Below are 11,424 nucleotides of genomic sequence, written 5' to 3'. Positions count from 1 at the left end.
CCAGAAGATATCCAGGTAAGCCGTGTTCGTCCTCAATAACAATTGTTAACCTTTTCTTCATCAGCGAATGGAAGTGTACGAATTTGCAAGAGTGACCGGCAATTCCCAGTTTATTTTACTTCCTTTTCAGCCATACAAGCTTATTTATGCGTTGATGCTTGCTGAAGCTGGAAAGATAAACGAAGCTTTAAGGTTGGTAGTGATTTTTAACTGCATCCTTCGTTAACACAAGGGTTCTCTTCGAAGGTATTGCCAAGTGGTGTTGAAAACATTGAAAACAGCGGGCCATGCAGCTGATGTGTGCAAAGAAGCGGCTGTAGCCTTGGAAGAGCGTCTTCGTATCCACTCTCAGGTTTGTAAGTGGACACTCAGCTTTTATACCCACTCAACGTCAATTGTGCAACGGTTTTTTGGCAATATTCGTCTACACAAGATGATAGGCCCTTCGCCCCGAAAGCTTCCGATAATGCTGATATTAATAACTGTCCCGCAACAGCTTCTAGCAGAAGCAGTGTATCGGCATCAATGGAAACCATAAGTGATAATATGAGAAGATCCAACATGCCAGCGAGAAGCATTTCTGAGCCTGACTTTAGGCCTGCACAGGTAACTCGACTTGCTCTTGCGTACCTTCGATTAAGACTTGTATTCTTTTATCAGGTCGTTAGTCCAGCTAAAGGAACGCCAAACAGAGGCGTCTTTACTTCTTTCGTGCAAAGAGTGATGGGCTTCATAAAAACACCTTCGAAGGAGGTTTGTAGAAGCTTTGGAAAGAGCACCAGCTGATTGATGGTCGGGTATGTGATGCAGGCAAAGCTTGGCGACAGCAACAAGTTTAGATAGGGTTGAAGAAGGAGCTGAGGCACAAGCGCCTGAGCTTCCATTGGCTCCTCCTCCCACGGAAAACAAGCTCGTCTCGCGCGTGGAGGAGAACAGTGCTCCTATTTCCATGTCTCTGGAGATACCACAGCCAACTCCGGAAAGGCCGCAACCAGTTGTGAGTGGAATCCCACCAATGCCTCCGAGCATTAACCAGTAGGCAGCTCGCACATGTCAAAACGTTAGATCAAGGTACCGTTTTGGTCATTCCCAGCACTCCAATCTCATGAAGTTTTTGCAGATATGTCGATACATTCAACAAAGGTAGCATAACACCATCCAAGACACCATTGGACTCTCCTCCACTGTTTGGCATGGTGCCAAAGGCAAGCGCAAAGCCTTTGGCTCCAGTGAGATTTTTCGTGCCTGCAGCCGCTGCTACTGCTGCTCCTGATATCAACAGCAACCATTCGGTGGATCCTTCCTCGGCACTGGCCTTTGTCCCTGACACGGCATTCTCAAACGGGAATGGACCATTTGCAGCAGCAGCATTCGCTCAGCTGGTTGTACAGGATATGAGAAATGATCTGGGGCCAACGCCTGATCATCTCTCAAGCAGCTGTTCGCCAGCAATGTTCTATTTGAATCACTATCCAGCAGCACCGTCGACCATCTTGTTGCCACCACCTCCAGCTCTGGAAGTCACTCTGCCAGTGATAGTCCAGCAGCAGCAGCAAAACCAACACCAGGAAAGTTCAATTCATCAGCACCACAATCAACAGTCCAGCACAGTGGGATTTGAAGCTGCCAGTTCCTCCGGAGTGTTTGGAGACGACTTGCAAGAGGTGGAATTGTAAATCACACTCCACAAGTAAGTAGTAGTGACTATTGCTGGGTGGATTTTGGTAGAGCTGTTATGATCCGGCGCAAAAAGACAGAGATTTAGTTGCCCTAGACTATGCTATGCCACCTCTTGAGGTTCCTCACCACCCAACCACCCTCGAGCTACCTCAAAAGCTCCACAGCGCCGCCGCTCCACCGTGAGCCCTAGGGTAGGTTAAGTCTCCTACCCTAACACGCCTTAATATATCCTTGAGCCTCCCTTTGACCGACATTGACCACGTAGGCAAAGCTGGCGCCTAACAATTCTTCCCCCCCAACAAAATCCTTGTCCCAAGGACGAGTTGTATTGGTGATCACCCTTTCTGGGGAATCTTGCTCAAGCTCCTGGTCTATCTTCCACAGCCGTATACATCAAGGAGGCATTGGGCCCGTCACTCCGAGATAGTACACCTTTCAACTGGCTGACATAAAATACTGGATGAATTTTCACCCCAGCTGGTAGCCGCACCTGATAAGCCGCTTTACCAATGCGCTCCAGCACTTTATATGGACCAGCATATCGATGGGAGAGTTTATCACTCTTCCCTGTCCGTAAAGGCACCAAGGTGTTCTGCCGCTCACTTGACGGAAAGATCACTCGCACAAAGACGAGATCACCCACCTTATATTCCCGGAATTGGCGATGCTCATTGGCAAACTTCTCCGCTCTATCCTGAGCTGCTTGCAAATTCCGTTTGCACACCACCAGAATCTTATGAAGTTCTGTGGCCAGATTAGTTGCCTCGGAATCAAGCTTATGTTGAACGTCCTTACTCAAATGCAATCCCAACTCCACCGCTGTTCGAGGATGCCTTCCAAACATGGCAAAGTAAGGACTTAGCTTGGTTCCACTGTATTGGCTATTGTTGTAAGCAAATTGCACCAATGGAAGACATAGATCCCACTGTCCTTGCCTTTGACCAATGCTACAACATAGCATATCCTCCACCACCTGATTCACACGCTCAGTTTGCCCATCCGTCTGAGGATGATCTCCACTTGAGAGTTTCAAAGTCACTTGCATAGCCTTTGCAAAGCTTTTCCAAAATCCACTGGTGAACTTTGAATCTCGATCACTAATGATGTCCTCTGGCAAACCAAATTCAGGAAAAACCTTCTCCAAGTAAACCGCAGCCAAGTCTAAGGCAGTGACAGTCTTCCGAAGAGCCAACAACCGCACATACTTCGTCAACCGATCCACTATGACCCATACTTGCTCCTTTTGCCTCTGTGTTCGTGGCAAACAAGTGATGAAGTCCATAGAGATACTACACCAACGGCTCTGAGGAATAGATAAAGGTTGCAAAAGTCCCCCCGGCTTCTTCCGTGGCACCTTAACTCACTGACAAAGCTCGCATGATTTACAATACTTGAGGATATCAGCCTTCATATTCCTCCAATAAAAGTTGCGCTTAATCAACTCATACTTCTTCTTCCCCCCAAAATGACCGGCCTCTAGACGATCATGATAGTGGAATAAAACTTGAGTAATTAACGCATCCACCTATGGCAAATATACACGGCCATTGTAGTAGAGAATCCCATCCACCAATGAGAAAGGAGCTTCCATCTGGTCTTGCAAAGAGGCCACCTCAGCATCCTGAGCCTGAGCATGCTCAACCAATTGCCCAAACTCGCTGACCACCTTACTCAAATGATGACAAAATCGTGTTCGTAACGTCGTCACATGACGAACAAGAGATAAAGCATTTGCCACCACATTTGATTTTCCCGGACGATGCTTAATAGGAAACTCCCTAAACTCCATGAGTTTGACCATCCAACGAACTTGCCTAGTGTTCAACTCCTTTTGTGTGAAAAGATACACAAGTGGTTTGTGATCTGTCAACACCACGAACACTGCATAGTGTCGCCACGTCCGCAAAGCATGAACAATAGAGAGTAACTCTTGCTCATATGTGGAATAGCGTTGCTCAGCGGAATTCAAAGTTTGACTCTCATATGCAATAGGCTGTCCCTCTTGCATGAGAACTCCTCTCAGTGCATAACTTAACCGAAATGGACGCCGGTAAATTGGCCGCGTCCCCGGCTCCAATGTAATCCCATGCTCCACACCTCGTAACGGAGGTAATCCATGAGGAAGTTCAGATGGAAAAACATCAGAAAACTCATTAAGTACATCCCATACTGCTACTTCTCCCCCACACGTGCCTTGGTCCCCCAAGTCACAAACAAACAGCAAGTAACTCGAAAGTGCTTTTCCATTACGACAAGCCCACTTCAAAGATGTAGCAGAGAGCATAACAACTGGTGGTTGAACACCCTCGCCAAACCACACATCTTTAACGCCACCATACTCCACCGAGATACGCTTAATGCTCCACTTTATCTTTGGATCCACCTTCACCAACCATGGCATCCCAAGAATGAGATCCACACGATGAATATCCGTGAGATAAAAAGTCTCCACAAGTGTGGTTTTGCCAACCAACACTTCTAGCCCCTCGACACAAGCATCGAAATGTTGAGTAGAGGTGGCTGCACCTTCCACTGTGTATGGAAGAATGCCACATGTGACCAGGCCATGCTCCGCAACAAACTTTGCCGAAACAAAGTTGTCATCGCTCCCACTATCCAGTAAAATCCGCACTGGATCTCCACGGAACACGCCCTCCAGCATTAAAGCTGATTCACGCGTATCCTCGAGCTCCATCTTGTTCCACACACAGTTGAGCTGACGAGCAACGATCAAAAGTTGCTTCCTCCGACCAGAATGGTCGTTCTCCTCATCCTCACGTTGCAAAGTTTGCAACTTTTTAGTATCGGACTTACCGTGAGAAGAAGATTGGCCATTCTTCTTGTCCTACTGCTTGTTCTTCAACTGCAGACAATCAGCCTTGTAGTGTCCAAGTTCGCCACAATGATGACAACCTTGTCTATAATTCTTCACAAAGAACTTCTGCTTCTTGGACCCCTTTGCATCTAAAGTAGTCACCACCGACTTCAACTTGTGATGCTTGTTCCCATCCTTGTGTCCACGACGATCATCATGATGATTCTCAACAGAAGGACTCCACAAACGCTTGCGAGACTTGTGCTTGTCATTGTCAAGTCGACGAGCTGCATCAAAGAGCTCCTCCAAACTCTTTGTAGGCTGAGAATGACGCAAGTGTTGCTGCATGCTCTCACTATATAGGCCATCAATGAAGTAGGACTTGTTCTAATCTTGATCCTTCGTTGGAACACGACTAATCAAGTGAGTAAGCTTCTCAATATAGTCCCCGAGCGTCATTTTCCCTTGCTGGAAATGTCAAAGTTCTGTACGAGCATTCTCCACGTCGTAATGAGGGGCAAAACGTAAACGGAAAGCAGCCTCAAACTCATCTATGGTAGACACTGGTGGTTTCTTATCCGCAACACGGGACTCCTCAAGCCAATTCCACCATCAAAGACCCGCATCACGCAAAACCATCGGAATAGCCACTAAAGCCTTTGCATCCGGAGTTCCCCTAGCAGCCAAGAACTTCTTCACATTGGCTAGCCAAGCGAGACACTCATCCACACCACCATCACTTGGAGCGCTACCCCGTCCAGCCTCGAGTGCCTCAACACGCCCACGCATGGTATCCATCATGCCATGCATCTCGTCTTGCATCTCTTGCAGATTTTTATTAAGGGCTCACAGCTCATGAACCACATCTTGAATGGTCCAAATTTCTGCAGCTTCGTCGGCACCATCGTCGGCACCACCATTGACAATAGGATTTCAGCGTTCAGCTTGGTCGGCCATCGCAACCAATGTCTCTGATACCAATGTTATGATCCGGCACAAAAAGACAGAGATTTAGTCGCCCTAGACTATGCTACGCCACCTCTTGAGGTTCCTCACCACCCAACCACCCCCGAGCTACCTCAAAAGCTCCACTGTGCCGCCGCTCCACCGTGAGCCCTAGGGTAGGTTAAGTCCCCTACCCTAACATGCCTTAATATACCTTTGAGCCTCCCTTTGACCGACGTTGACCATGTAGTCAAAGTTGGCGCCTAACAAGAGCAGTGTAGTGAAGTAGTAGTCGTGGAAGGAGGAATTTTTTTGGCTGGGGTGATTCTTTGGAGCCACGAGTGAAGTGAGGAAGCAAGATAAATTAAATGATCAAACAATATAATTCAGGAACTAAATTCTATAAAACAATAAAATTTAATATGAAATCCGTAAAATATAACATAGAATATAAATAGAATAAAATAGAGTAATAAACTACAACATATGCAACATATACTCTTTAATAATAAATTTCAAGTGATGATTGAAGCGCATGTGGTTTTTACCCTTTATCCTATGGTGATTTACCATAGGATAACACCATGAAGCGGAACCTAAACCCTCTTTGTGCCACGTGATAGATGCCACATGTCACATGCCACGTGTCCAAATGAACATGGTGTGGAACCCAAGTTTCAGGGCCTTGGGCCACTAAACGAAGGAACGGTGCCAAACTCCCAAGCATGGAGCCAAGGAGTGATAGAACTGGACTACGGAGCAACTCTTGAGCATACAGCCCAAGGAGCAAAGGGACAAGAGCTTGGAGCAACTTGAAACAGTCTTAGAGCAATGAACATCCTATGGTGCTAGATTGCAAATTTGGACATGGGACAAACACCATTGTGTTCAGGACAATTTCTGCATTCCATAGATATGCCAAATGAGAAAATCTAGACACTTTCCATAAATAGCATTTGGGATTGGAATGAGATTAACACAAAAGGCATGATAGTGAGGGTATTTGGTAGACACAGTAAGCCATCATCTAGCGATATTAAGGGACCAAACTCAATATCATGGGGGTTCCCAACACTAGTAAGTGCATGTCAATGAATGAGTTTCTCTAACTAGGTCAAGTATGCTTGACTAAATAGGCATTTAGGAATTCTTTCATTATGCTCATTTGGTCAAGTGCACACGTGAGGACTAGTTTCTCAACTAGCTTAGGCGGAGATTGATAACAGGTCCAGCAATACTGACCTCTTGCTGTCGTGGTAGTAAGGAAAGAGTGTCTGTTAAGTTATCATCCGATAAACTAGTATTATAGCATAGAAACCACCAAGATCATCATGTTTGGAAAACATAAGATTCACTATCCAACAAAATTCAATAGCTAGCATATCATCAAGGAAACTTAATGATGAAACTTAACTACCGAAGATTGCAGATAGAATGCCAACTCAAAGAACACAAAGTATCATTAATTGACAAGTAGAATACTTGTGAATATATCACCCAAAGGAAATAACATCTAAATCTATCAAAACTAATTTGAGCAACAGTCAACAGAATAGATTGAATGTGGTAAGACTGACAAATACTCATTCATGTCAATTATCGTACTAGTCAATCTGAATAGATTCCAGTCAACAATACCAAGGAACCAAAGTTGCTCAAGCAAGCATCGACAACATCCTAATGATATCTCAAACCCAAGAGATCAATCCAGAGCAAACCACAAAGAACATATGGTATTGCAAAAAGCCACAAGCCATCAAAGAGAACAACTAACTATCATGAAAGAACATCAATCATCCCACCAATGAAGAAATGCATAATCATCATTGAAGAAAAAATCTACCATCCCGAAGAACAACAACTCATTCTATACCAACAATTATCATTTGACAAGGATAATCAACTATCCTAAATGATAGTCAATCATCACCAATGATTGCCAGATGCAAAAGCCAACTTCAATATCGAAGCTAATGAGCCAAAATTGCTTTCCCTAACAACTTCTAACAAATGGACCATAAGTATGAAAACTCAAGGAACCAAAAGCTCAAAGAAGCCTACAGCTAAGTCTTGCCTAATAATGATCATAGGTCTCACATGAATTAACTTCAATGCTAAAGAAGAAATCATGGTACAACCCATAATAACCTCCTCAACACATCCATGAGCTAAGTTTCATAATGCTAGAGCTAATGAAGAGCATGTTTGCATTAATCTAAAAGCTAAACATAACGAAGCTATTCTCAACAAGTGATCACCAAACTATCCTCCATGAATCCATTTATAGTAAGACATAACTCAATTAATAACAAGCAACAAACAAGAAAAATCATCAATGATCAATATATTCCAACTCAAATCCAACAAAGATTCAAATATTTCAATATCAATCACTAACTCTTCATCTCGTAAAGCTAATATAGTCCATGACTAAATCACTTTTTTAAGGAAAAGCCAAGCCTCAATCCTTACTAGATAATCTTCTCTAGAACGCAACTAACTCAAATTTGCCACTCAATTTGTTTTAACATCAATACAGTTAACTAGCAATTGTATAAATGCTAATAACATAAAGTTATAGCCAAATCATCAACACTATCTTTATCAAGACTAATGAAATTCAATGTCAATCTTAAGAAGAGACATCTCATTTCACTCGAATCTTAACATCAACAACATCAATAACAGGCTGTGTTACGAACACGGCCGGGATCCCGGCCGTGTTCACCGTGTTTCACGAACACGGCCATGGGTCGTGTTCCCACGGCCGTGTTCGTGAACAGTGGTCCGTGTTACTAACACGGACCACTGTTCAGAATATTCTCGCGCGGAATATTCTGGTTTTAGGGCGCATGGCATCACACGACAATCCAGCCAGGGCGCACCATTTCAGGGCACAGCAGCAGCAATCCAAGGCAAACAAGCATGGCGCAGCAATCCAGCAAACTGCGAAAGCATCCTTCTTCGCGATGGTGGGATGAGGTAAGTGTTCTTGAGAGCAGGGGGCATGGCCACAAATTATGGTCATGCAAATACTGCCCAATGGTGAACAAACTGAGTGGTGTTGATCGTGTGCGAGCTCATCTGTTAGGAGAAGGCCCAGGCAGCAAGGATATTGTGAGTTGTCCTCTCATCCCAGGTAACAAGAAAGCGGATCTGCTCAATATGCAAAAGGTTATTGATTCCGAGAAAGGGGCAAGGGGGAAGAAACGGCCGAATGAATCTGGTGGTGCTTCTATGAGAATGGATGGCAATGTCCAAGGATTTCCACCGGTGGTATCATCCCAGTCAAGTGGAAGTGGCTGCAGTTCCCTGTTTTTTAGCAAACAGAGTCAAGTCCATATTGTTGATTCGATGGATCCTAAGCGGAAGAACCGAGTTGATGTGGATTTTTCTGGAATGAACACATTCCATTTGTCAAGGCTCGGTCACCTTACTTCCTCAACATGATACAGGAAGTTGCCAGGCATGGTGTGCCTTATGCACCACCAAAATATGATGATCTCCGGGATAAGCTTTTGGTGAAAGAGAAACGATTCATTGACATTGAGATGGCGTCCTTGAGGAAGCAGTGGGAGCAGAGGGGTGCAACCATATGCGCAGACGGGTGGGCAGATAGGAGGAATCGGCATATCATGGGGCTTGTGGCATATAGTCAAGGACGAGGAGCTTTTTTGAAGGCTATCGACATTTCCTTAACAGGAAAAACAGCTGAAAATACTCTGCGCTGCTGGGAAGAAGGCATTAACATTGTAGGTGCAGAGAACGTTGTTATGGTTGTGACCAATGGGGAAAATGCAAACAGAGCAGCAGCAGCACTTTTGCAACAGAGGTACCCAAAAATTCAATGGGCAGCATGTTTTGCCCATTGCTTGAACAATGCCTTGAAAGACTTCGGTGTACTTCCATGGATGGCAACACTTCTGGAGCGTGGAAAGTCTTTGGTGATCTTCGTTAGAAACCACTCTCATATAGTGGCACTGCTGGCGGAGTTTACTCACAAGCGATTGCTGCGTTATTGTGATACCAGGTTCGGCTACAACTTCATTATGATGGAGAGGCTGGTGGAGCTCCGAGAAGCTTTACAACAGATGTTCGTATGCCCTGCGTATAGAGCAAGGCCTGAGTCGAAGTCGAGAGCAGGAAGGGACAGTTATGCAACGGTTTTTGATGACAGTTTCTGGCAACAGGTTAAGGACATGCTAGAGGTGTCCAAGGATGTTATGCTGCTTCTTCGTGTTGTGGACGGTGATATACCTGCGATTGGAAAGATATATGAGTGCATGAACAGGTTGGATGCAAGTTTAGAGGAAGGACAGTCGGATTATGGCAGGTACAGGGAACTTCATCAGATCATGTCTAATAGGTGGCATGAGTATCACTCGCTCATGCACTCGGTGGCATACATGTTGGACCCCGAGTTTCAGGAGTATGAAAAGCATGCTAACAGAGAGGTCATGAAGGACTGGAATGCTTATCTGCTGGCCATGTTTACATCCAGTGAGAGGGATGTGATACGTGATGAGCTTTTAACTTACCGGAGGATAGGAGGCATTTTCAACTCATATGATGCTAAGGCTGATCGCACTAAGAGGGGAGATGTACGTTGGTGGGAGGACTATGGTTATGAAACTCTAGCTCTTCAGAAGTTGGCCATTCGAGTTCTAAGTCAGGCATGCTCGTCGTCCTCGGTGGAGAGATTGTTCAGTACTTTCGAGCATGTTTCTTCAAAAAAGAGGAACAGACTTACCATGGACAGGACAGCGGATCTGGTTTTTGTGGCTTGCAACACCAGGTTGTTAACCTACAAAAATGATCGTGATTACGACAAGTTTGTAAGCTACAAAGTCCTGGAGACAGTTCCTCATCCTGAAGACGAGCTTGAGTCAGGACAGGAAGAGGAAGATGGAGATGATGTCGAAGATCGTGAGGTCGAAGATCATGAGGTTGAAGATGACGATGAGATGCAGGATATTTGAGTAGTTTAAAAGTGTGAAGTAGTTTATGTGCAAATAAAAATATTAAGAATAATATAATAAAATATAGCATATTCCTATAATAATATAATAAGAAATAGAATATAATTTTTAAATAACATATTCTTAGAATATTCAGTAGAATATTTGTGAGCCATCGTGGGCCGTGATCGTGTTCCGTGTTCGGTTTCCTGAAATCTGAGGCTCGTGTTCGTGTTCCGTGTTCGTGTTCGTAACTATGATAACAGGGCATCACTTCAATGCCATTAACATTAGAACAAAGCTAAAAGAAAGCAAGAGTGAATCACCACTCAAAGCTCTCTAACAACTAAGCTAACCAAAATCGAAGATACTATATTTAGTATCCGAGACCAATCTTTCAATATTACTCAAGTATAGATAATACATCATCAAAGAGTGATTCACCACATCCAAAACTTAATAAAATCTAATATCACAAACTAAATGCAACCAAATGATATTAACAGAGGTAGAATCGATATACCAACATGGAAAAACCATGTAAGTCTAATGACACAATCCTTCGCAACACCATCCAGTAAAGCAAGCCAATTATTGCTAAATTATCATCGAGCGAAACAAATGTCAAACAGTCCTTGACAAAGTCTACAAGCAATCATTAGTTGTCAAGCAACGAACAATCACTCTTTCAACTTGCCTTCACAAGACCCAAACACTAAACTCATGTCATTGAGTCATACACTTGTCCAACATGAGTATAATATCCCAAGCATGAGATAAAGGTTCATGGACAAGCATAAACTACATAACCACTTGAATCCAATTCAACCGCAATAAGCTCACTAATGCATTTAGTCTATAACTCTGAGCATGCTTTGAAGAGCCTAGCTATACATGATTAACACTTAGTCGAAACTAAAGTGAAGACCATGAGATGGACTCATATTGGTACAAAACTTCCTCATAGACAAAGTTATAATACAGGTATCAACATCTCAACCTCAAACAATTAAGTTGGACATCACT

General features: G+C 44.0%; 1 protein-coding gene across 1 annotated transcript; it reads left to right on the top strand.

The window, feature by feature from the left end:
• The first annotated feature begins 8,886 nt into the window (after positions 1-8,886).
• On the top strand, positions 8,887-10,419 carry LOC112348154. Its single transcript, XM_024680249.1, has one exon. It carries the CDS (start codon positions 8,887-8,889, stop codon positions 10,417-10,419), a length of 1,533 nt encoding a protein of 510 aa, XP_024536017.1.
• Positions 10,420-11,424: the final 1,005 nt, after the last annotated feature.

The sequence above is a fragment of the Selaginella moellendorffii genome, unplaced genomic scaffold (assembly GCF_000143415.4).
Source record: "Selaginella moellendorffii unplaced genomic scaffold, v1.0 SELMOscaffold_27, whole genome shotgun sequence".
Lineage (NCBI taxonomy): Eukaryota > Viridiplantae > Streptophyta > Lycopodiopsida > Selaginellales > Selaginellaceae > Selaginella > Selaginella moellendorffii.
Note: the sequence above shows the minus strand (reverse complement) of the source record. Positions and strands in the feature narration are given on the sequence as shown.

Bases quoted from the DNA above. Each gene is read 5' to 3' on its own strand.
- LOC112348154 (XM_024680249.1), top strand. From the start codon at position 8,887: ATGATACAGGAAGTTGCCAGGCATGGTGTGCCTTATGCACCACCAAAA.